The sequence below is a fragment of the Procambarus clarkii genome, chromosome 84 (genome assembly GCF_040958095.1).
Source record: "Procambarus clarkii isolate CNS0578487 chromosome 84, FALCON_Pclarkii_2.0, whole genome shotgun sequence".
NCBI lineage: Eukaryota > Metazoa > Arthropoda > Malacostraca > Decapoda > Cambaridae > Procambarus > Procambarus clarkii.
The window spans coordinates 3,168,725-3,196,704 of NC_091233.1; the positions used below are offsets into that span (position 1 = coordinate 3,168,725).

At 40.7% G+C, this 27,980-nt stretch overlaps 1 protein-coding gene across 1 annotated transcript; it reads left to right on the forward strand.

Annotated features, from left to right (window-relative positions):
* The first annotated feature begins 642 nt into the window (after positions 1-642).
* LOC138358546 (C-type lectin domain family 17, member A-like) lies at positions 643-20,342 on the forward strand. Its single transcript, XM_069316530.1, has 4 exons — positions 643-741; positions 1,986-2,039; positions 4,016-4,192; positions 20,080-20,342. The coding sequence occupies exons 1-4, from the start codon at positions 705-707 to the stop codon at positions 20,319-20,321; spliced, it is 510 nt and encodes a 169-aa protein (XP_069172631.1). The 5' UTR covers positions 643-704; the 3' UTR covers positions 20,322-20,342.
* Positions 20,343-27,980: the final 7,638 nt, after the last annotated feature.

Sequence of the window (27,980 nt, forward strand, 5' to 3'; positions counted from 1 at the left end):
CATAACATTCACAAACGCCTTCACGAGCGTCTCGCCGCCTTAACCCCTATACTATATTACTACACAGCCCAACCTCTTGCTTTGGTAGTACTTATAGTAACGGTGAGGCCCATAGTATATATACCGATGTACAACGCAATTAGAAAGTAGAAATTCGCACTATTGAGTTGGACAAACCGGAAAACTATTTTTACTTATGTTTCAAAGACAAACTACACTAACCTAACTTTCTTAGGACTAATACACGATATCTGAGGCCTATTATAGTACATATGAGTGCTCTACTTAGTCTAGGAATATTTAAGTTTGTTTTCTAGTTTCATTTTTATACAAGAATTCTTTAGTAGTCAGTATACTACTATCTAAAAGATAAGTACGTACGAATTCGTGACTATTGACGATTGTCACAATAGGTACTATCTAATCAGGAGGAAGGGTTTGTTGCTCTTTTCTCTCATTCTGTAATTATCTCTATTTGCTATAATTTTCTTTCTGCAATTGTTCGTTTACTGTGGTGAGGGCTTAGGGGGTGGGGGTGGGGTGGGGGTACACGAGAGCTGGGGAGTAGTAAGGGGTTCAGGCGTGGCCCGGGGGTTTGGGGGGGGGGGGGGGGGTTGAAGAGGTGGCCCTGAGGGGTGTGAAAGGGTGATGGTCGGGTATAAAAACCGTGTGACTGTCGCCCGCCCCCAACACAACCAGTCACCATGGACCACTCTTACCTCCTGCTGCTGCTCTTCCTGGGTGAGTATACTCCATGACCACTCCTGTTACAGGGGAGTTTTGTCTTGTGGGTCAATACCTGTTGCTATACTGAAGACAGACTGGCCAGACAATACTCTGGAATCACTCTTCACCACAGATCGTCTGCTCGACGTTCCTCAGTTCCTGAAAGATGAAGTTCAAACGTCAAATATTCTTGTTAATGATGGAACTTTGATTATTTATTTTATATTTATTTTTTCTGGTTTTAGTTTTTACTTTACAGTTTGTAATGACATGTGGAATCTTCTTTCATGAATTTTGGCAAACATTTATATAAAACATTTATATTGTAACTCTGAAAATGTATGATGTTTTCAGAGTTACAATGTCAACCTCCATAAGTTCAGAAACGTATTGGACATTTTAAGTCTCTGACTTGAAAATGTTGATCATTCAACGTTTAAAACTGTTTAAATCGGTTAATAATTAAATGAAATTTTCGGTTAATAATAAAAATGAAATAGATATAAAAAGTTAACAGATTCTTTTTTTCTTTTAGATATGGATAATATTTTGGGAAATAATTTCTTCAAAGTCAAAGAACACTGGAAACCATCACAAGTTGATGGATTTATTCACAAAATTCTCAAGTTTCATCATTATTAACACGTCTCTATTATATAGCATCTTAAGAGATTATGGAATTTGTTTCCTAAAATACTTAACAGAAGAACATCATTATACGAATAACTTCATAGGTGCAAACTTACAGTATTATTTGTATCTGTAAATGGGAATGTGTGTTGGAGGCCAGAATATTGGGGCGAGCTTCACTAAAGTTTTCCTAGTAAGTGCTGTTGGGTAAGTGCACGAGATGGGTGGGTCTGGAGGGGCATGAAATTAACATGAACACACGATACCCTGCCAAAGTGAGAGAGAAAGAGATTAATGGGGAGGGAGAGCGATAGGGAAAGAAAGATAGAGAGAGAGAAAAGAATGATAGAAAAAGAGAGATGGGGAGAGAGAGAGAAAGACAGAGATACAGGCAGGCAGATTTATCAGGGGAAAGTGCCAAGCCTTTATTGCAATATATATTGCATATATAGAATATAGACTATATAGCAAGAGAGAGAGAGAGACAGACAGACAGACATAGAGAAAAACGCACAGACATGTGGAAGATGTGTGGTGCACGGGTCGACCCGGGCACCGCCGGGTACCCACATCTAATAAAGCTTCACTAACAAGTGTTACAGTCACTAAAGTCTTCTCTTCTTCCCCAGGAGCAGCAGCCGTCGTTAATGGTGGCATGACAACTGTCTCCTCCAAGGCTGGTGGTAAGCAGTAGTTCCTCCTTAATGGTAGTATGTCCTACACTGGTAGTTTGTCCTGCACTGGTAGTTTGTCCTACACTGGTAGTTTGTCCTGCACTGGTAGTTTGTCCTACACTGGTAGTTTGTCCTGCACTGGTAGTTTGTCCTACACTGGTAGTTTGTCCCACACTGGTAGTTTGTCCTACACTGGTAGTATGTCCTACACTGGTAGTTTGTCCTGCACTGGTAGTTTGTCCTGCACTGGTAGTTTGTCCTGCACTGGTAGTTTGTCCTACACTGGTAGTTTGTCCTGCACTGGTAGTTTGTCCTACACTGGTAGTTTGTCCTGCACTGGTAGTTTGTCCTACACTGGTAGTTTGTCCTGCACTGGTAGTTTGTCCTACACTGGTAGTTTGCCCTACACTGGTAGTTTGTCCTACACTGGTAGTTTGTCCTGCACTGGTAGTTTGTCCTACACTGGTAGTTTGTCCCACACTGGTAGTTTGTCCTACACTGGTAGTTTGTCCTGCACTGGTAGTTTGCCGTGCACTGGTAGTATGTCCTACACTGGTAGTTTGTCCTGCACTGGTAGTTTGTCCTACACTGGTAGTTTGTCCTGCACTGGTAGTTTGTCCTACACTGGTAGTTTGCCCTACACTGGTAGTTTGTCCTACACTGGTAGTTTGTCCTGCACTGGTAGTTTGTCCTACACTGGTAGTTTGTCCTGCACTGGTAGTTTGCCGTGCACTGGTAGTATGTCCTACACTGGTAGTTTGTCCTGCACTGGTAGTTTGTCCTACACTGGTAGTTTGTCCTGCACTGGTAGTTTGTCCTACACTGGTAGTTTGTCCTGCACTGGTAGTTTGTCCCACACTGGTAGTTTGTCCTGCACTGGTAGTTTGTCCTACACTGGTAGTTTGTCCTACACTGGTAGTTTGTCCTACACTGGTAGTTTGTCCTACACTGGTAGTTTGTCCTGCACTGGTAGTTTGCCGTGCACTGGTAGTATGTCCTACACTGGTAGTTTGTCCTGCACTGGTAGTTTGTCCTACACTGGTAGTTTGTCCTGCACTGGTAGTTTGTCCTACACTGGTAGTTTGTCCTGCACTGGTAGTTTGTCCCACACTGGTAGTTTGTCCTGCACTGGTAGTTTGTCCTACACTGGTAGTTTGTCCTACACTGGTAGTTTGTCCTACACTGGTAGTTTGTCCTACACTGGTAGTTTGTCCTGCACTGGTAGTTTGCCGTGCACTGGTAGTATGTCCTACACTGGTAGTTTGTCCTGCACTGGTAGTTTGTCCTACACTGGTAGTTTGTCCTGCACTGGTAGTTTGTCCTGCACTGGTAGTTTGTCCTGCACTGGTAGTTTGTCCTACACTGGTAGTTTGTCCCACACTGGTAGTTTGTCCTACACTGGTAGTTTGTCCTACACTGGTAGTTTGTCCCACACTGGTAGTTTGCCCTGCACTGGTAGTTTGTCCTTCACTGGTAGTTTGTCCCACACTGGTAGTTTGTCCCACACTGGTAGTTTGTCCTACACTGGTAGTTTGTCCCACACTGGTAGTTTGTCCCACACTGGTAGTTTGTCCTGCACTGGTAGTTTGTCCCACACTGGTAGTTTGTCCTGCACTGGTAGTTTGTCCTGCACTGGTAGTTTGTCCCACACTGGTAGTTTGTCCCACACTGGTAGTTTGTCCTGCACTGGTAGTTTGTCCCACACTGGTAGTTTGTCCTGCACTGGTAGTTTGTCCCACACTGGTAGTTTGTCCTACACTGGTAGTTTGTCCCACACTGGTAGTTTGTCCCACACTGGTAGTTTGTCCTGCACTGGTAGTATGACAGTCTTTTGGCAGTCGCGTATACTGGTATTAGGTAAGAATGACTCAAAGAAACCAAGTGGACTTGTGGATCGTAACAGACCACATACCACACCTCAATAAGACACAATTTATATAATCACTGCTTTCTGAGCCTCTAAACTCGCTTCGTCTGTCCTTCAGGCACCAGCTGCACATCACCATTCCATGATGTGGGAGGACGCTGCCTCTATGTTGACGTCTCGAACACAGGCAGCTGGGATACAATGCGCACCCACTGTAGGAGTCTTGGCGGCGACCTGGCCATCCTGAACGACGCTGAAGTGTACTCCTCCCTCATCCGCTACATTCACGGCAGCGGTATGTTTACGTCCTCGTCAATATTTATGTTCATGTTACTGATTATGGCAGATTACAGTAATGAAAGTCCCAGAAAGTTACAGAAATTACATTATTTGTCGGTGTTGTTTACGCTGCTGTGGATGTTCCCTCGCAGGATGAGTAACGTTGTCCAATAGACTAACCCTCCAGGACTAAATAAAGTGATGGTGCTAATGCAGGTAAAAACTTGCACATGTGACACAATAAATAACATTCCTTAGCATAAACAAATGTGAGAATGAACACATCATTTTCCTCCCAAGTTCGAATCCTGATAGAATCATAGTTTATAGTGGTTTACGGCTTGAAGATCCGTCAAGCTTTGTTTCATACACACACACACACACACACACACACACACACACTCACACACACACACACACACACACACACACACACACACACACACACACACACACACACACACACACACACACACACACACACACACACACACACACACACACACACACACACACACACACACACACACACACACACACACACACACAAGGGGCCTCATGGCCTGGTGGATAGCGCGCAGGACTCGTAATTCTGTGGCGCGGGTTCGATTCCCGCACGAGGCAGAAACAAATGGGCAAAGTTTCTTTCACCCTAAGTGCCCCTGTTACCTAGCAGTAAATAGGTACCTGGGAGTTAGTCAGCTGTCACGGGCTGCTTCCTGGGGTGTGTGTGTGGTGTGGAAAAAAAAAAAAAAAAGTAGTTAGTAAACAGTTGATTGACAGTTGAGAGGCGGGCCGAAAGAGCAAAGCTCAACCCCCGCAAAAACACAACTAGTAAACACACACACACACACACATACACACACACACACACACACACACACACACACACACACACACACACACACACACACACACACACACACACACACACACACACACACACACACACACACACACACACACCAAATGACAGAAGACCCAGTCAAGAGTACAAAAACAACAACATGGCAGTTAACAGTATAATTGAGAGGGCAGCCTCTGCTGCCTGTAGAAATAGATCCCACCTGCTCATCATGGACGACTTCAATCACGGAAGGATTGACTGGGAGAACAAGGAACCGCATGGAGGCGAGGATACATGGAGAGCCAGACTATTGGAGGTGGTGACTAGAAACTTTTTAACCCAACATGTCAGAGAATCCACAAGGATGAGAGGCAATGACGAACTAGCGAGACTCGAACTAGTCTTCACTCTGAACGATTCTGACATAAGAGAAATCGGTTGTGAAGACCCAATAGAAATGAGCGACCACAGTGTACTGGCGTTTGAGTACCATATTGAAGAAGGGTTATTGAACTTGAGGAGGGATACCGTAACCAAAAGGTTAGCATACCGAAAGGGAAAATATGAGGGGATAAGAAAATTCCTAACAGATATAGCATGGGAAAAAGAGCTCAGGGAAAAGATGGCCCAAGATATGATGGACTACATCACGCAGAAGTGCAAGGACGCAGCAAACAAGTTTGTTCCAGTCCAAAAGGAAAACAGAGAAATGAAGATGAGAAACCCATGGTTTAATCAGAGATGTAGGCTAGCTAAACAGTAAAGTAAAAGGGCATGGAGAAACTATAGGAATACAGGACACTGGAGAGCAGAAAAAGATACCAGAATGCCAAGAATGAATAGTTCATGATGAGAAGAGAGGCAGAAAGACAATACGAAAATGACATCGCAAGCAAGGCAAAGACTCAGCCTAAATTGTTGCATAGCCACATCAGGAGAAAAACAACAGTAAAGGAACAGGTTATAACATTAAGGATAGGGGCGGAAGGATTCACTACATATGACAAGGAAGTGTGAGGAACTGAATAAGAAATTCCAGGAGGTCTTCAACTTACAGCAAGGAGAAATTCCAGAGATAGGAAAGGGAATAGCTTACCAAAAACCACTGGAAGAGTTTGAGATTACCAGCGGGGAAGTAAGGAAGTGTTTACTAGAGTTGGATGTGACAAAGGCTATAGGCCCAGATGGAAACTCCCCTTGGATGCTAAAGGAAGGCGCAAAAGAACTGTGCCTACCACTCTCCATAGTGTATAACAAATCACTGGCAACAGGGGAACTGCCAGATATTTGGAAAGCAGCTAACGTAGTCCCGATATACAAGAAAGGGATTGACAGGAGGCCAGTGTCCCTAACCTGCAAAGCATGCAAGCTGATGGAGAAGATTGTGCGAAAAAAGATAGTGGAGCATCTGGAGCAAAGGAACTTTGTAACACAGCATTAACATGGGTTCAGGGATGGCAGGTCCTGCCTCACAGGGTTACTTGAATTCTACGGCCAGGCAACAAAAACAAGGAGAAAGAGAGAGAAGGGTGGGCAGACTCCATATTTTTGGATTGTCAGAAATACAGTATGTATTTTGACACAGTGCTACACAAGAGGCCAGTGAAAAAGCTGGAGATGCAGGCTGGAGTAAAAGGGAAGGTACTCCATTGGATAAAGGAGTACCTAAGCAACAGGAGACAACGAGTCAGTGTGAGGGGTGAGGTCTCAGATTGGCGAGACGTTACAAGTGGAGTCCCGCAGGGGTCAGTCCTTGGACCTATACTGTTTCTGGTATATATAAATGTTCTCCCAGAGGGTATAGATTCGTTCCTCTCAATGTTTGCCGACGATGCGAAAATTATGAGGAGGATTGAAACAGAGGATGATAGTAGGAGGCTACAAGATGACCTAGACAGACTGAGTGAATGGTCCAACAAATGGCTGTTGAAGTTCAACCCGAGTAAATGCAAAGTAATGAAACTAGGCAGTGGAAACAGGAGGCCAGACACAGGATACAGAATAGGAGATGAAGTACTTAATGAAACAGACAGAGAGAAAGATCTAAGAGTTGATATCACACCAAACCTGTCTCTTGATGTCCATATAAAAAGAATAACGTCTGTGGCATAGCGAGGCTGGCTAACATCAGAACAGCGTTCAGGAACCTGTGTAAGGAATCATTCAGAATCTTGTACACCACATATGTAAGACCAATCCTGGAGTATGCGGCTCCAGCATGGAGCCCGTACCATGTCAAGCACAAGACGAAGCTGGAAAAAGTCCAAAGGTATGCTACTAGACTAGTCCCAGAACTAAGAGACATGAGTTATGAGGAAAGGCTGCGGGAAATGCACCTTACGGCACTGGAAGACAGAAGAATAAGGGGGGGACATGATCATAACCTACAAAATCCTCAGGTGAATCGACCGGGTAAACAAGGATAAACTATTCAACACTGGCGGGACGCGAACAAGGGGACACAGGTGGAAACTGAGTACCCACATGAGCCACAGGGACGTAAGAAGGATATTTTTCAGTGTCAGAGTAGTTAACAGATGGAATGCATTAGGCAGTAAGTCTCAAGATCTCAAGATTCTATGCTGGCTAGGGTTCGAGTCTCCTATGAGAAAGTGTTCTAAAGTTGTATAACTTCTCTTGCGTGTTTAGGCAAGTTGTGCAATTAGCATAGACACCGAGTTCTCCCATGTTAACAAGAATTTGATGAAAGCACGTGAGTGACCCCTCACTAACTCTAGTTGCCTTTAGGAGATGGTGATCTTTGGGGGGGGGGGGGGTATAAATACCCCAAAATTACCATCTCTTTTAAGGGTCTGAGCTTGGTGCAGTGGGTTAAAGGAATACCAGTTATGCCTGTTGCTGTAAGGCTTCTGTGTTGGCTAGGGTTCGAGTCTCCTGGTGGGAAAGTGTTCTAAAGTTGTATAACTTCTCTTGCGTATTTAGGCAAGGTGTGCATTATATATATATATATATATATATATATATATTAGTATATTTTGGTAGCAGTCTTTCCTGTAGACATATATTATTAAATATGACGGAAAAAGTAAGATTAATAATTCTAACACGAATTTTCTCAATCTTTCGTACATTTCTTTTCACTGTTGGAGGTAAATTAAAAATCAATTCTCCAAAATTCATTTTTATTTCTAGTCTGACGCGACACGAGCGCGTTTCGTAAAACTTATTACATTTTCAAAGACTTTAGTTCACAAATACACAACTGAATAGAACTTACGCATCTCCGATTTTATATCTACATTTGAGTGAGGTGGAAGGGGTGATGTGGCATTAACACAAGACAGAACAAGATGTGGTATTAATAGGGCATTAATTTCATCAACACAAGACAGAACAAGAGTATTAATTTCATCAACACAAGACAGAACAAGAGTATTAATAGGGTATTAATTTCATCAACACAAGACAGAACACGAAACAATGGATATTGAATAGAAGTGTTTGTAGAAAGCCTATTGGTCCATATTTCTTGATGCTTCTATATTGGAGCGGAGTCTTGATGTGGGTAGAATATAGTTGTGCAATAATTGGCTGTTGATTGCTGGTGTTGACTTCTTGATGTGTAGTGCCTCGCAAACGTCAAGCCGCCTGTGATCGCTGTATCTATCGATGATTTCTGTGTTGTTTACTAGGATTTCTCTGGCGATGGTTTGGTTGTGGGAAGAGATTATATGTTCCTTAATGGAGCCCTGTTGCTTATGCATCGTTAAACGCCTAGAAAGAGATGTTGTTGTCTTGCCTATATACTGGGTTTGTTGGAGCCTACAGTCCCCAAGAGGGCATTTGAAGGCATGGACGACGTTAGTCTCTTTTAAAGCGTTCTGTTTTGTGTCTGGAGAGTTTCTCATGAGTAGGCTGGCCGTTTTTCTGGTTTTATAGTAAATCGTCAGTTGTATCCTCTGATTTTTGTCTGTAGGGATAACGTTTCTATTAACAATATCTTTCAGGACCCTTTCCTCCGTTTTATGAGCTGTGGAAAAGAAGTTCCTGTAAAATAGTCTAATAGGGGGTATAGGTGTTGTGTTAGTTGTCTCTTCAGAGGTTGCATGGCTTTTCACTTTCCATCTTTTGATGTCTTCGACGAAACCATTGGAGAAGCCGTTATTGACTAGGACCTGCCTTACCCTACAGAGTTCTTCGTCGACTTGCTTCCATTCTGAGCTGTGGCTGAGAGCACGGTCGACATATGCGTTAACAACACTCCTTTTGTACCTGTCTGGGCAGTCGCTGTTGGCATTTAGGCACATTCCTATGTTTGTTTCCTTAGTGTAGACTGCAGTGTGGAAACCTCCGCCCTTTTCCATGACTGTTACATCTAGAAAGGGCAGCTTCCCATCCTTTTCCATCTCGTAAGTGAAACGCAGCACGGAACTCTGCTCAAATGCCTCCTTCAGCTCCTGCAGGGCTTTTCTTAAACCAGAAAATAATAAATACAGTATATGGTCATATTCAATGAAACATGTTTGAAAGAAAACCTGCTGCCAGTATACACCACTAACATATATAAAGTATACTAATATATATATATATATATATATATATATATATATATATATATATATATATATATATATATATATATATGTGCAAACAAGCCTGAATGGTCCCCAGGACTATATACAACTGAAAACTCACACCGCAGAAGTGACTCGAACCCATACTGCCAGGAGCAACGCAACTGGTATGTACAGGGATGCCTTAATCCACTTGACCATCACGACCCGGACATAAGGAAGTGATAGCCGAAGCTATTTGAACCACTTCCCCGCCGGCACTCGGATGGTAATCTTGGGCATAGCATTTTATCAAATCACCTCATTCTTTGGGGCACACATGAGGAACACAAATGCAAACAAGCCTGAATGGTCCCCAGGACTATATACAACTGAAAACTCACACCCCAGAAGTGACTCGAACCCATACTGCCAGGAGCAACGCAACTGGTATGTACAGGGATGCCTTAATCCGCTTGACCATCACGACCGGACATAAGGAAGTGATAGCCGAAGCTATTTGAACCACTTCCCCGCCGGCACTCGGATGGTAATCTTGGGCATAGCATTTTATCAAATCACCTCATTCTTGCATAGTAGGCTGAGAAGTGCGTTCTGGCTACTAGGTACGACATATATATATATATATATATATATATATATATATATATATATATATATATATATATATATATATATATATATATATATATATATATATATATATATATATGTGTGTATATCACGAAAATAAACACGTAATTAAGAATGTGACAATGTCAGACCACGGAGGAAAAATGAAACAGGAAATTTCCTTAAAAGAAATAATTTCCTTAAGGAAATTTTCCTGTTTCATTTTTCCTCCGTGGTCTGACATTGTCATATATATATATATATATATATATATATATATATATATATATATATATATATATATATATATATATATATATATATATATATATATATATATATATATATATATATATATATGTGAGGGGATGGTTCACCAGTTCACTTACAATAGTGCTCTTATGCCTGTGGGAGCCAGTACACTTGTTAAGTGGGCGGACTTAAGTTTTGTACCAGCAACCGAAACATCTAGTGTTTGGGCTCATGTGAGAGCCCCAGTCATCAGCAGTCCATAAATGTTACCCTGGCTGGGGTGGCATGTCTGGGGACAGTGCTAGAGCTGATAGCATCATCTCATTGTATGGCATGGAGCCAGACAACTTTGCGCGGGAACAGCTAGGCCGCCGGCGTGGGTGAGCTGTGGGCCTCCCGCGCTCGCTGGCCACTTGAGTCGTTGTCATGGAAACAGCCACCATCTTAGTAAACATCTTGAGCCGCCATGTTGGTCGGCCATCTTGGAGCTGCCCTAGGGGCTATGCTACACCATCGCTGATTGGATGAGAGGGGTAGGCCACTGTATGCCTTCCTCTCATTGGTTATTTCGAGAAGGACACGGGAGTCGCCGGTGTAGCATCATTCTGAACCCAGCTGCCACCTTGTCAAGACGCTCTCTGTACTCAATGCAGCCAAATTGAAGTATAGGGCGTCGTGGTGGCTGGACTACTCAACTGCTGATGCTTCCTGCTTCACCAATGACAACGATCGTCACAGAATCCTGCCGAAGTCGTCGCTTGGAGGGGGTTTAAGACATTTTTGTGCAGGGGGTAGAGGTACAGTGATCTGGGATCGTGGGGAATGTGCATACGAGCAGCATCAGACTCGTAGATCCCATACCAGTGTTGATTAGACTTGCTAGTGCTCTGTAGCAGTCGATGGGAACGGGGAAATTCGTGTCAGTGTTAAGGCAAATTTCCCATGTTTGTGTGAGACGCTATCGTTGTGCGCGTCACCTGGGAATGAATGCTTCACTTCACCGGTGAGTCGAGGGTGCGAACTCAGCCGTGTTGAGTGGGAGGGGTTCGAGTGTGCGCCAATTTTTTCGAATAAATACCACGCCGCCGCCGCCCGGAGCGAGCCAGCCACCGGAAGCGGGGTGCCTGATGTATGGGAATTGTGTTTAGCCGGCAGTGTGAATGAGTAAGTACCTATGTGTGTATTTCTGGTGATTAGTAGTCTCTAAAGCTTGAATTCGAGGTCAAGTGTTCCGTCACATTGTCACGCAGCACCTGTTCAGGTGGAGTGAATTGTGGGCGAGGAGATACTCACCTTTGTTTCATCTTGTCAGTCCAGAGGGACTTAAGTCTGGTGTACACAGATGTACGGTGTGTGTGTGTGTGTGGGTACACACGGGAACAGAGTATACATAGATTAGATAAGGACTGAGAGGATGTCCATGTAATAATTATATTATTCCATTGTGGTAGTCATTTTTGATCGTCCGTGGGACGGAGTGATATCATTTCCATGTGTGGTCTTGCAGGTGTGGAATTCCAACACTGAGCGCTCAGGTATGTGTAACGCCAGTGATTCCTGGCAATGATTATTGTGGAGCGTACCACAGTGTGGTCTTAATTTTTTGTATTGTTCCCAGGGCCGTGACAAGTCTGATTTATATTTATATATATATATATATGTATTAACGTAATTTTGGTGAGTTTTGGTGAGTGACGAGGCCGTCTAGAGAGACCGCCACCGCTCTGTCGAGTAACGTAACTCTCGAGAGTGTTTATCGACATGCCAGATTGATAAATCACTCACCCATGTGATTTAAGGAGTGTGAGATTCTCCTTAGTGTTCCCAATAACGTTTGATAGCTGTAGGCTACATGTGTCAGCAGTAATTATATATATATATATATATATATATATATATATATATATATATATATATATATATATATATATATATATATTTTATTAAATATGACCGAAAAAGTAAGATTAATAATTCTAACACGAATTTTCTCAATCTTTCGTACATTATGCTTCACTGTTGGAGGTAAATCAAAAATCACTTCTCCAAAATTCATTTTTATTTCTAGTCTGACGCGACACGGGCGCGTTTCGTAAAACTTATTACATTTTCAAAGACTTCACAAATACACAACTGATTAGAACTTGCATTTCCCTGATTTTATATCTACTTTTGAGTGAGGTGGGAAGGGTGATGTGGCATTACATTTGAGTGAGGTGGGAAGGATGATGTGGCATTAGAGGATATTAATAGGGTATTAAAAGTATCAACACAAGACAGAACACGAAACAATGGATATTGAATAGAAGTGTTTGTAGAAAGCCTATTGGTCCATATTTCTTGATGCTTCTATATTGGAGCGGAGTCTTGAGGTGGGTAGAATATAGTTGTGCAATAATTGGCTGTTGATTGCTGGTGTTGACTTCTTGATGTGTAGTGCCTCGCAAACGTCAAGCCGCCTGCTATCGCTGTATCTATCGATGATTTCTGTGTTGTTTACTAGGATTTCTCTGGCGATGGTTTGGTTATGGGAAGAGATTATATGTTCCTTAATGGAGCCCTGTTGTTTATGCATCGTTAAACGCCTAGAAAGAGATGTTGTTGTCTTGCCTATATACTGGGTTTTTTGGAGCTTACAGTCCCCAAGTGGGCATTTGAAGGCATAGACGACGTTAGTCTCTTTTAAAGCGTTCTGTTTCGTGTCTGGAGAGTTTCTCATGAGTAGGCTGGCCGTTTTTCTAGTTTTATAGTAAATCGTCAGTTGTATCCTCTGATTTTTGTCTGTAGGGATAACGTTTCTATTAACAATATCTTTCAGGACCCTTTCCTCTGTTTTATGAGCTGTGGAAAAGAAGTTCCTGTAAAATAGTCTAATAGGGGGTATAGGTGTTGTGTTAGTTGTCTCTTCAGAGGTTGCATGGCTTTTCACTTTCCTTCTTATGATGTCTTCGATGAAACCATTGGAGAAGCCGTTATTGACTAGAACCTGCCTTACCCTACAGAGTTCTTCGTCGACTTGCTTCCATTCTGAGCTGTGGCTGAGAGCACGGTCGACGTATGCGTTAACAACACTCCTCTTGTACCTGTCAGGGCAGTCGCTGTTGGCATTTAGGCACATTCCTATGTTTGTTTCCTTTGTGTAGACTGCAGTGTGGAAACCTCCGCCCTTTTCCATGACTGTTACATCTAGAAAAGGCAGCTTCCCATCCTTTTCCGTCTCGTAAGTGAAACGCAGCACGGAACTCTGCTCAAATGCCTCCTTCAGCTCCTGCAGATGTCTGACATCAGGTACCTGTGTAAAAATGTCGTCAACATACCTGCAGTATATGGCCGGTTTCAAGTTCATGTCGACTAAGACTTTTTGCTCGATGGTACCCATGTAGAAGTTTGCAAACAGTCTCCAAACAGTTTGCATGTCTCCTCTTGACATGCCAGAAAGTATTCTGAGGAAACTACTCCAAGCTTGTACTAAAGAGGCACCCTTCTTGAGCCCGGATGGGCATATGTATAAGCAAGTAGATGGGGTCGCTATGGGTTCTCCCCTAGGTGTCCTGTTTGCAAACTTCTACATGGGTACCATCGAGCAAAAAGTCTTAGTCGACATGAACTTGAAACCGGCCATATACTGCAGGTATGTTGACGACATTTTTACACAGGTACCTGATGTCAGACATCTGCAGGAGCTGAAGGAGGCATTTGAGCAGAGTTCCGTGCTGCGTTTCACTTACGAGACGGAAAAGGATGGGAAGCTGCCTTTTCTAGATGTAACAGTCATGGAAAAGGGCGGAGGTTTCCACACTGCAGTCTACACAAAGGAAACAAACATAGGAATGTGCCTAAATGCCAACAGCGACTGCCCTGACAGGTACAAGAGGAGTGTTGTTAACGCATACGTCGACCGTGCTCTCAGCCACAGCTCAGAATGGAAGCAAGTCGACGAAGAACTCTGTAGGGTAAGGCAGGTTCTAGTCAATAACGGCTTCTCCAATGGTTTCATCGAAGACATCATAAGAAGGAAAGTGAAAAGCCATGCAACCTCTGAAGAGACAACTAACACAACACCTATACCCCCTATTAGACTATTTTACAGGAACTTCTTTTCCACAGCTCATAAAACAGAGGAAAGGGTCCTGAAAGATATTGTTAATAGAAACGTTATCCCTACAGACAAAAATCAGAGGATACAACTGACGATTTACTATAAAACTAGAAAAACGGCCAGCCTACTCATGAGAAACTCTCCAGACACGAAACAGAACGCTTTAAAAGAGACTAACGTCGTCTATGCCTTCAAATGCCCACTTGGGGACTGTAAGCTCCAAAAAACCCAGTATATAGGCAAGACAACAACATCTCTTTCTAGGCGTTTAACGATGCATAAACAACAGGGCTCCATTAAGGAACATATAATCTCTTCCCATAACCAAACCATCGCCAGAGAAATCCTAGTAAACAACACAGAAATCATCGATAGATACAGCGATAGCAGGCGGCTTGACGTTTGCGAGGCACTACACATCAAGAAGTCAACACCAGCAATCAACAGCCAATTATTGCACAACTATATTCTACCCACCTCAAGACTCCGCTCCAATATAGAAGCATCAAGAAATATGGACCAATAGGCTTTCTACAAACACTTCTATTCAATATCCATTGTTTCGTGTTCTGTCTTGTGTTGATACTTTTAATACCCTATTAATATCCTCTAATGCCACATCATCCTTCCCACCTCACTCAAATGTAATGCCACATCACCCTTCCCACCTCACTCAAAAGTAGATATAAAATCAGGGAAATGCAAGTTCTAATCAGTTGTGTATTTGTGAAGTCTTTGAAAATGTAATAAGTTTTACGAAACGCGCCCGTGTCGCGTCAGACTAGAAATAAAAATGAATTTTGGAGAAGTGATTTTTTATTTACCTCCAACAGTGAAGCATAATGTACGAAAGATTGAGAAAATTCGTGTTAGAATTATTAATCTTACTTTTTCGGTCATATTTAATAAAATATGTCTACAGGAAAGACTGCTACCAAAATATACTAATATATATATATATATATATATATATATATGTGTGTATATCACGAAAATAAACACGTGATTAAGAATGTGACAATGTCAGACCACGGAGGAAAAATGAAACAGGAAATTTCCTTAAGTACTTTCGTATATTAAATACATCTTCAGAAGGTGAAGTTATACTAAATACACCTTCTGAAGATGTATTTAATATACGAAAGTACTTAAGGAAATTTCCTGTTTCATTTTTCCTCCGTGGTCTGACATTGTCATATATATATATATATATATATATATATATATATATATATATATATATATATATATATATAATCGTAGTGTCATGGTGCCCAGTGTTATTGTGTTATTTACTGTGAGGTGATTGAAATATATTGACCTGTGTTCTAGGGGTTATTGAGAGCACTGGGGTCATTTGCAGCAGTAAGTAAGTGTGTGCAGTATCCTAATATTTGGAAATTAGAGTACTTGCCGTGTGTGTTATTGCAAAGGGGTTGTTATTTGATGGTTATTGTTGCTAGTGTTGAGCAATCACCGTAGGTGATTGCAGTTCAGTAAATCCATTGTGGGGCAGTGTTCTAGAGGGTTCATGTCCTGTAGGTTATTTTACTAAATTCTGCAGTATTGTCATTGCAACCGGATTGTAACGTAAATCACTGTGATTTGTTAGTGTGATTTGTCATTGTCGTGGGGGAACTCGGCTGTAGACGAGTACTTGGATACACATATATTCTCCTCGTTATCTGGTAGGACATCGAAGTCCAGTATTCAGTGAGATGATTGCGAGGCAATTAATATAATGTAACCAAGGGAACGCCCATTGCTTTAAGAGAATTTGTTCTTTGACAATTTGAGTAGCGTAGAATGCGTTTGGGTTAATTTACTCTCCTGCAAGCAGCTATGGTAGTCTCGTGGAGCCTAGCTATCAGCCAGATAAGAATTAGAGTATTGTCTGTCGTAATTAACGGTCAGTGGGCCGGGTAATTGACGTGTTTCAGGAAGTCAAAGTAATTAACCTCGATCCTTGTTTGATCGACTCACACGAAGGCTACATTGTTCCATTAACGTAACGTCGTTATCTGCCCGGAAGTACCGGCACTTGATTGACTCGTGGGAGGAGTAACGTCATTTTAGAATAACGTAAACGTGGGGCTAATTACTGTTATTAGCCACCTGAATTGGTCTGAGTATGGAAGGCTTAGACGGAATTCATACCTTAATGTAAATTGCTGAGCCAGTGTGAAAGGTTGCGTATTTTAATTGTTAATTATTGATCTTGAGGATAGTAATTAATGACTCTAATGGTAATCACGAGTGGTTACCGTTCTCTTAGCACTTTGGACATTGTAAATCAGAGTTTACCATCGCTGAGTGATTAGTAACCGATTAACGTAAATTAACGTAACTAGTAAAGAGATTAATCAGCTGTCTGGTAGTACAGGGATTAATGGGATTTTCTCACTGAATGCTCGACGGGTAGAGTGTTGTGTAATTTCCGCGTTACTAGTGACAGTTGTAAGAGTTATTAATTTAACGTAAATGTTACCTTGTTATTAACGTAAATGTTATTGTATTATTAACGTAAATCAATTGTTATTGATTGTTGATCGTCCGTGGGACGGAGTGTTAACGTAAGGATTAATTTGAGGAAGGGTGCTGGAGTTGCCAGTGAACCCATTAGTTATTGTTGTCATTGAAAGACTACTGATTTGATTGCATTGCAACCGCTATTGCAGGTGTAGACTGCACTGAGGCGTAGAACCGTTAGGAGGTTACTGGAGACGTATTTCAGAACCTACTGTGTCATTTGTTGTAATTGTGATTATAGATCTGTTAGTTTTTGCTTGCTTGTTGATTCCTCTGTGGTCACGCTTATGTTCGAGTTAGTTCATTATGCAGTTCGAGGGGCTGGTGTCTAGCTGTCATTGATAGTGTCACAGGAAGGATTTCGAGTAACGTCATTGACATTTCTTTTTGTTTTGTTGTAGTAGTTAGTACTTTATTGAATAAACTAAGTTGTTATGGTTAACACTGTCTTTTCGTTACACCCCACACATTATTATTGTTATTCAAATGTTCTTCACACTCGACTAATAAAGTTGAGACTAGTTCTGAGCTTTGGATCAAATATAAGGCACCACACAACAATAAATTATTGTTGTGAGAGCCCGTGACCTACTCGTAAATTCGCTTCGGCGATTGGCGAAGGTCGGCGGCCTAAGAGAGGGGATTTCAATTTTCATTGGGGTCTCGGCGTTTGCTCACGCCCAGTCAATTGTTCATACATGGTCCCAAAGTGAGGAATGAGCTGTTTACTACACTGGTGTGTTAGCTAAACAAGTCCTTCCTCAGGCGACCTAGTTGAATATCACGACAGGAATAAAGGTTAAAGAATAAAGAAAATTCTTAGAAATTTTCAGAGCTAAAATTCCTTATACCAATTACAATTTATTCCAAAACTTCTCACAAGTTATACACAAAAACTCTCTCTCTCTCTCTCTCTCTCTCTCTATATATATATATATATATATATATATATATATATATATATATATATATATATATATATATATATATATATATTTTTTTTTTTTTTTAAAGTTTGTGAGGGTACCACCTCTGGTGCCAGTGTGGGGACCCATAGCCTCGGAGAAGAAAATAAAAAGTATTCAGAGGAGACCTTGTGGTTTCTCACTGAACACTAATATTATCCTCTCCTACCACCCCCATTCTTTTGTATGTACACATATATATTTACTTTATTTGAACTTTGTTACAAAAAAGGAGTTACATATGGGTTACAAAGATGGTTATCATAGGTTGTCGAGTTCCTCCAGCTCCTCAGATGGCGGGCAGGAACCCTGGATGCAGTGCGCATTTCCCCTCTGTATCGCCACACTGAGGCGCTGGAAAAGAAAGCTTGCAGCTCTTGGGTCCCTTGTTGTTTCAATGAGCCTAGAACCCAGTTCCTTCAAAAAACTGGTAGCACTTTTACCCCAGGCGCCGAGTGTCTCAGAAGCAATGGGGACAAAATTGTAGTGGTGATCCAGTTCACTATACTTACGGGATTTGGCTGGTTTCCTGTGGGTGGCAGCGCCACCTGGTTGTGCAACACTGAGGTTAATGTAGGTGTTAGCCAGGGTTGATACGCACGTGTAGTCCCATACCAACTGCTTGCCATTCTTCCAGGGGTTCACTGTGATACCATCCGGGCGACCAATAAGAGCATCAGAGTTACGGGGCGTTAGGTAACGGGGCTCTCTTTCAGCTGGGCATCCAGCTGTGGTGAGGCTCCTCTTGATGATGTCGTTAACTTCATTGTGCCATCCTCCTGTGCTTTGGCAGAGTAGGCCATGGTGGCCGTACCTGTCAGCCACCACCTCGCCGCAAATACACCTATATCTGGTGTGGATTGGGGCAGCAAGGCGGAGGGCCACAGCAATTTAGAGGGCGTGTGGTGGGAGACGCGTGCCAGTTGCCAACATTGGGGTTGCTAACAAGAAATCCCCCTGCATGTGGTGCTGCTACTGCTGTGAGGCGAGCAATGTCGTGTTGTGTTGTTGCAGCACCCAGGCACTCTGCAGCAACTTGGTCTACAATGGGGCCATCCCAGCTGGATTGCTTGTGGGCTTTTGGGGATGGTGGTTGAGGTGATTGGCCTGCACGAGAGGCCCACTCTGTGGCACAGCGTGTAAAATTGGGATCATGTACACCTGCCAGCTGATGTAAGTGGACAGGTAGAATTTCCTTCACAAGGTCATCGGATGCTGATAAGGAGGACAGGAAGGCTGGAACAGCGATTTGCGTTGCTGTTCGAACTCCGAGGCCCCCAAGTCTTACGGGAAGAGAGGCTTGTTATATATATATATATATATATATATATATATATATATATATATATATATATATATATATATATATATATATATATATATATATATATATATATATTAGTAAATGTAAATATAGTATGTTGCTATATATATATGTATATGTGTATATATATATATACATATACATATATATATAGCAACATACTATATTTACATTTACTAATATATATATATATATATATATATATATATATATATATATATATATATATATATATATTCATATATATATATATGTCGTACCTAGTAGCCAGAACTCACTTCTCAGTCTACTATGCAAGGCCCGATTTGCCTAATAGGCCAAGTTTTCATGAATTAATATATTTTCTCTATTTTTTTCTTATGAAATGATAAAGCTACCCATTTCATTATGTATGAGGTCATTTTTTTTTATTAGAATTAAAATTAACGTAGATATATGACCATACCTAACCAACCCTACCTAACCTAACCTATCTTTATAGGTTAGGTTAGGTTAGGTGGCCGAAAAAGTTAGGTTAGGTAGTCGAAAAACAATTAATTCATGAAAACTTGGCTTATTAGGCAAATCGGGCCTTGCATAGTTGGCTGAGAAGTGCGTTCTGGCTACTAGGTACGACATATATATATATATATATATATATATATATATATATATATATATATATATATATATATATATATATATATATATACATATATACACATATATATTTAATTATTTATTTACTTTCACATCTTTAGGATTCCCCGAACTTCAGTACTGGATCGGCGCCACAGACGAGGCCCAAGAGGGACTGTGGCTGTGGGTCAACCAAGAACCTGTACAGATGGGCACGCCTTACTGGGCCAACTATGGCTGTAGCAACCTCCAAATGCCCACTGGTGGAACTGCTGAAAATTGTCTTTGTCTTGATAATACTTACCACTTGTATTTTAATGATGGAATTTGCTCTCAAACATTGCATGCAATCTGTGAGCAATAAAGCTATTGTCCAGGTACTAGATTGTGTTTGTTTTTATTGGTACGACCACTGTTCCAATATTTCTGAAGTGCAGTGTTGCTAACCAGAGGTGCCTCCCAAACCTCCTTTTGCCCAGGTAGAACAAATGCAAGGTTGGGGATAATAAATAAGGGATAAATGCGGGGCAAAGCACATACAAAGATTAATCAGATGTAATAGGTTTGTAATCAGGTGTAATAGGTAATAGGTGTAACACCAAATTTATATTAAGTTTCTTTAAAATCGGAGACATTTTTTTAAGTCCACTCGCATAAGGTACCTTATGCGAGTAGACTTGAGGTAAGGTACCACCAATTATTAACTCATTGGTGGTACCTTATGCGAGTGGACTTGAAAAACTGTCTCCGATTTTTAAGAAACTTAATATAAATTTGGTGTTCACTAATAGTACGATCAAGTCCAATTTAATAAAAACTCCCCTGATATAGCCGGATGTGTATATTCGATTCCCTGTAATGATTGTGATTTTGTGTACCTTAGACAAAAAGGAAAGACCTTACAATTGCAGTTGTCACAACATGCTTATAGTATTAGAACTGCCCAAACGTCTAATGCATTATATCTGCACACGAGTTTATGCGATCACACTATTAATTGGAATGGGGCGAAAAGCATTACCAATTGTGGTGATTTCGTGGAAAGGAATTTGATTGAGTCTGCTCTAATCAGTGTCCAAATCTTCTTAATGTTAGTACTGGTATGTACAAACTTGATCCATTTTTAAGTTATAATATTGCACAATAGTTTAAGAAAAAACTCTGATAGAGAGGCTTACAATGTCTCATTACAAATTTATATTCACATATTGTGTGTTCATGAGGCTTTTCTTTAATCTTTCATCCTTATTTTCTGACCGCTTAATCCTCTTTGACCTTTCTAAGCTAAGCTGTACCTATTTCTGGCTAATCCTTTCCCTAGAGATGGGTGGGTCAGGTTCCAGGTGTCGGCTTGTATCCTCTCTCTATCTACTCTAGTCAGTCTGACTAGAGTAGATAGAGAGAGGATACAAGCCGACACCTGGAACCTGACCCACCCATCTCTAGGGAAAGGATTAGCCAGAAATAGGTACAGCTTAGCTTAGAAAGGTCAAAGAGGATTAAGCGGTCAGAAAATAAGGATGGCCCACGAGGGGTGGGCCGGGGCTCTGCTAGCACTCAGCTGCTAGGGGCTCAAAACGCTGAATACTCAGCCCCTCCGACTCCCGGGATTCACCGGAGTCTCCTTGGTCAATCTCAATATCATCGAGCATACACGACAGCACAGACAAGTTAGTAGGCACTAATTTCACCGTTTCAGTCCCTTAGCTGGTCGAGTAACAGTACCACTGAATTAACTGGCCACACTGTATTAGTACCCTGGCAACACTTGTCTTGAAATTTAGGCCACACTGTAGCTTGATTACCTTACCATGGCAACACTGTAGCCTGATCCACGCTTCCTGAAGAAGTTTCCAGTTCTTGGCTACCGTGGTTCGAATCCTGGCAAGGTCGCCAGTTCTTGCCATGGGGTGTGGGCCGGGGCTGTGCTAGCACTCAGCTGCTAGGGGCTCAAAAGGCCGAATACTCAGCCCCTCCGACTCCCGGGATTCACCGGAGTCTCCTTGGTCACACAAGAGAGGACCAACAATGCCCACCTCCGCAGGTCTTTGCTTCCACCACAAAAGGGGGTGCCACTGATTCACCCTGGAAGCCCTTCGGTCAAACACAGGGAAACTGCTGTTAACAGTTCCGGCCTAGACCCATGGAGGAGTGAAGGAAGACTCAGGCTTACCTTATAACAATAACCTCCCTGAGTCTTGCCTGCCAGACAAAAAGGTTGCAGGAAGTCCTTTCCCGCCTATCTTCTCTATCTTCCTCTTAACAAGGTCGCCAGCTGGGTTATTGTATCAGCACCCCAGCGATGCAGTTCAGTGGGTGTTATTGTTTGTTGCCAGAAGGTTGCTACTCCCATAGATCTACTATTGGACTGTTGGCCCAGGGTACTCTCCCAGGAAGGTCTGTGTGGCTTTACCTCTCTCTAGCCACTACGTTACTAGTTGCTGCCACCATTCAGGCACTGATACTGATCGGATGGCTAGGGGTACACTTTTATATAAGTCTGTGCTGTTTTCACTGCTCTCCAGGCAATAAGAACCTCTATAGAGAACGTGGTGTTCCCTAGGTGGTACTATGATAACCTTCGTGTATGCTCATAGAGAAATATTATAAATGGAGGCACACTTAAACACAATGATAAAATGTGTGAATTTACTGACGCAAATTACATGAACACACATACAATCACAAGTAATACATGAATATGAAAAAAGGATAATAAGTCTGGAGATCGTCAGCCTCTTCTTCTTCCACGACCTCCAACACTCCTTCAACTGGGCAGAAAGACGGGAGTCCCACACTCTCTCACAGGAGGGCCTCTTCACCACGTCGGCACCTCTTCTTCACTGTCCTGCTGTCCATGCACACTGTCCTCTCCAACAGTCTTGGACACAAGCTGCCTTGCAGCCCATTCTACTACCAAAGTATTAATGTCCTATTGCCACATACATAAGTGAATATTGTGGCCTATCTAGCCTACTCACACAAGGGGTAATGGGAGGGAAAATGATCTACCTTACATTCCTGGCTCACGACGCCTGTCCCTCGATGGTGTGAGGTTCCCACGCTTCCTGAGTCGATCCTCGACGATCCAGGACGTTCCACAGGTCCTCAGGTGTCGTGAAGCCTTCGCGTCCTCGCCGTTCCAATCCCTGAGATTCAGTTACCCCAATCCTGGTTCATCGATGGGCACTGAGCTAATTACTATTTTCCCACACTCGCCCCTTCCACAAGGCGTTGCTCCTTGTCCTAGGAACGGTGTCGTCCTTCCAAAACCCTCAGTGGATGTGACCCGGTCTCAGCTAGGCCTGCCCGCCACACCTTTCCAGGCCCTCAACATCCAGCGTCGCTGAATATTTTCCAAGTTTGGCACTCTTTTGCTCAATAAACATGGTTCCTTTTGCTTTCCAGAAGCGTGGGGTCTCCAATACATAAGATGGGTTGCGATGGCTAGTTCTAATCCACTGAGAAAGGCTTGTAGAGCCTCAAATCCTTGAGAGCTGACCGAGGTGCGTCCTCTCGCCTTCACGATCAGGTCAACTCTGACGTTGGCGCAGCCCGGGGCACTCGGTGACGTCATGGCGGGCTTTGATTGGTCGCCCGCGACCCAAGTCAGCCAATCCGCGATCGGCTAGTGTCCTTTCCAAAACGTCATATCTGCAGTAGGGGATACTCTTTCATTTTATATCAGGGCGACAATTTCCCCTTACTTACAACTTATAATGTAAATTTCTCCCTTATCTGGCGGCCGATAGAAGGCAGGTCCTAGTCAACAACGGTTTCTCCAATGGTTTCGTTGAAGACATCATAAGACGGAAGGTGAAACGCAATGCAACCTCTGAAGAGACAATTAACACAACACCTGTACCCCCTATTAGACTATTTTACAGGAACTTCTTTTCCACAGCTCATGAAACGGAGGAAAGGGTCCTGAAAGATATTGTTAATAAGAACGTTATCCCTACAGACAAAAATCAGAAGATACAATTGACGATCTACTATAAAACCAAGAAAACGGCCAACCTACTCATGAGAAACTCTCCAGACACAAAGCAGAACGCTTTAAAGGAGACCAATGTCGTCTATGCCTTCAAATGCCCAATTGGGGACTGTAAGCCTCAAATAATTTAGTATATCGGCAAAACAAGAACATCTCTTTCCAGGCGATTAACGATGCATAAGCAACAGGGCTCCATTAAGGAACATATAATCTCTTCCCACAACCAGACCATCACCAGAGAAGTCTTAACAAAAAACACTGAAATCATCAATAGATACAGCGATAGCAGGCGGCTTGATATCTGCGAGGCACTACACATTAAGAAGTCGACACCAGCAATCAACAGCCAATTAATGCACAACTATATTCTACCCACTTCAAAACTCCAATATAGAAGCCTCAAGAAATATGGGCCAATAGGCCCTTTGCAGTTACTTTCGTTCTTCCCTTTTACTTACATATATATATAACTTCCCTTTAACTTACTTATATATATATATAGTTATATATATATAACTATATATATATATATATATATATATATATATATATATATATATATATATATATATATATATATATTTATATATATATATATATATATATGTCGTACCTAGTAGCCAGAACTCACTTCTCAGCCTACTACGCAAGGTCTGATTTGCCTAATAAGCCTAGTTTTCAAGAATTAATGTTTTTTCGACAACCTAACCTACCTAACCTAACCTAACCTAACGTTTTCGGCTACCTAACCTAACCTAACCTATAGAGATAGGTTAGGTTAGGTTAGGTAGGGTTGGTTAGGTTCGGTCATATATCTACGTTAATTTTAACTCCAATAAAAAAAAATTGACCTCATACATAATGAAATGGGTAGCTTTATCATTTCATAAGAAAAAAATTAGAGAAAATATATTAATTCAGGAAAACTTGGCTTATTAGGCAAATCGGGCCTTGCATAGTAGGCCGAGAAGTGAGTTCTGGCTACTAGGTACGACATATATATATATATATATATATATATATATATATATATATATATATATATATATATATATATATATATATATATATATATATATGTCGTACCTAGTAGCCAGAATGCACTTCTCAGCCTACTATTCAAGGCCCAATTTGCCTAATAAGCCAAGTTTTCATGAATTAATTGTTTTTCGACTACCTAACCTACCTAACCTAACCTAACCTAACTTTTTCTGCTACCTAACCTAACCTAACCTATAAAGATAGGTTAGGTTAGGTTAGGTAGGGTTGGTTAGGTTCGGTCATATATCTACGTTAATTTTAACTCCAATAAAAAAAATTGATCTCATATATAATGAAATATAATAAAATAAATAAATAATAAAAATTTGAGAAAATATATTAATTCAGGAAAACTTGGCTTATTAGGCAAATCGGGCCTTGCATAGTAGGCTGAGAAGTGCGTTCTGGCTACTAGGTACGACATATATATATATATATATATATATATATATATATATATATATATATATATATATATATATATATATATATATATATATATATATATTTATGTCGTACCTAGTAGCCAGAACGCGCTTCTCAGCCTACTATGCAAGGCCCGATTTGCCTAATAAGCCAAGTTTTCCTGAATTAATATATTTTCTCTCATTTTTTTCTTATGAAATGATAAAACTACGCATTTAATTATGTACGAGGTCAAATTTTTTTTATTGGGGTTAAAACTAACATAGATATATGACCAAACCTAACCAACCCTACCTAACCTAACCTAACCTATCTTTATAGGTTAGGTTAGGTTAGGTAGCTTAAAAAGTTAGGTTAGGTTAGGTTAGGTAGGTTAGGTAGTCGAAAAACAATTAATTCATGAAAACTTGGCTTATTAGGCAAATCGGGCCTTGCATAGTAGGCTGAGAAGTGCGTTCTGGCTTCTAGGTACGACATTTATATATATATCTAATTTACATTATATATAACTTACTTAACCCTTACTTAATACCCTTTAACTTACAATATATATATATATATATATATATATATATATATATATATATATATATATATATATATATATATATATATATATATATATATATATATATATATATATATATGTCGTACCTAGTAGCCAGAACTCACTTTTTGGCCTACTATTCAAGGCCCGATTTGCCTAATAAGCCAAGTTTTCCTGAATTAATATATTTTTTCTAATTTTTTTCTTATGAAATGATAAAGCTACCCATTTCATTATGTATGAGGTCAATTTTTTTTTATTGGAGTTAAAATTAACGTAGATATATGACCGAACCTAACCAACCCTACCTAACCTAACCTAACCTATCTTTATAGGTTAGGTTTGGTTAGGTAGCCGAAAAAGTTAGGTTAGGTTAGGTAGGTTAGGTAGTCGAAAAACAAATAATTCATGAAAACTTGGCTTACTAGGCAAATTTGGCCTTGCATAGTAGGCTGAGAAGTGAGTTCTGGCTACTAGGTACGACATATATATATATATATATATATATATATATATATATATATATTTATATATATGTCGTACCTAGTAGCCAGAATGCACTTCTCGGCCTACTATGCAAGGCCCGATTTGCCTAGTAACGTTCTTTCACATATATATATATATATATATATATATATATATATATATATATATATATATATATATATATATATATATATATATATATATATATATATGTTTATCACGAAAATAAACACGTGATTAAAAATGTGACAATGTCAGACCACGGAGGAAAAATGAAACAGGAATTTCCTTAAGTACTTTCGTATATTAATACATCTTCAGAAGGAGTGAATACATCTTCAGAAGGATTAATACATCTTTAGACTCATCTGAAGATGTATTATTATACGAAAGTACTTAAGGAAATTCCTGTTTCATTTTTCCTCCGTGGTCTGACATTGTCATATATATATATATATATATATATATATATATATATATATATATATATATATATATATATATATATATATATATATATATATATATATATTTATATATATATATATATATATTTACAGTAGGCCCTGTAAATTGATTTATAGTTCATTCTGGTAGTTTATATATATATATATATATGTCGTACCTAGTAGCCAGAACGCACTTCTCAGCCTACTATGCAAGGCCCGATTTGCCTAATAAGCCAAGTTTTCCTGAATTAATATATTTTCTAAAAAAAAATTCTTATGAAATGATAAAGCTACCCATTTCATTACGTATGAGGTCAATTTTTATTTATTGGAGTTAAAATTAACGTAGATATATGACCGAACCTAACCAACCCTACCTAACCTAACCTAACCTATCTTTATAGGTTAGGTTAGGTTAGGTAGCCGAAAAAGTTTGGTTAGGTTAGGTTAGGTAGGTTAGGTAGCCGAAAAACAATTAATTCGTGAAAACTTGGCTTATTAGGCAAATCGGGCCTTGCATAGTAGGCTGAGAAGTGCGTTCTGGCTACTAGGTACGACATATATATATATATATATATATATATATATATATATATATATATATATATATATATATATATATATATATATATATATATATATATATGCGAACAAGCCTGAATGGTCCCCAGGACAATATGCAACTGAAAACTCACACCCCAGAAGTGACTCGAACCCATACTCCCAGAAGCAACGCAACTGGTATGTACAAGACGCCTTAATCCACTTGACCATCACGACCGGACATAATGAGGTGATAGCCGAGGCTATTTGAACCACCCCACCGCCGGCACTCGGATAGTAATCTTGGGCATAGCATTTTACCAAATCACCTCATTCTTTGGGGCACACGTGAGGAACACAAATGCGAACAAGCCTGAATGGTCCCCAGGACAATATGCAACTGAAAACTCACACCCCAGAAGTGACTCGAACCCATACTCCCAGAAGCAACGCAACTGGTATGTACAAGACGCCTTAATCCACTTGACCATCACGACCGGACATAATGAGGTGATAGCCGAGGCTATTTGAACC

Coding starts and splice junctions, on each gene's coding strand:
- LOC138358546 (XM_069316530.1), top strand. CDS start 705: ATGGACCACTCTTACCTCCTGCTGCTGCTCTTCCTGG. Junction 742..1,985: donor CCTGCTGCTGCTCTTCCTGG/GTGAGTATACTC, acceptor CTTCTTCCCCAG/GAGCAGCAGCCGTCGTTAAT. Junction 2,040..4,015: donor TGTCTCCTCCAAGGCTGGTG/GTAAGCAGTAGT, acceptor TCTGTCCTTCAG/GCACCAGCTGCACATCACCA.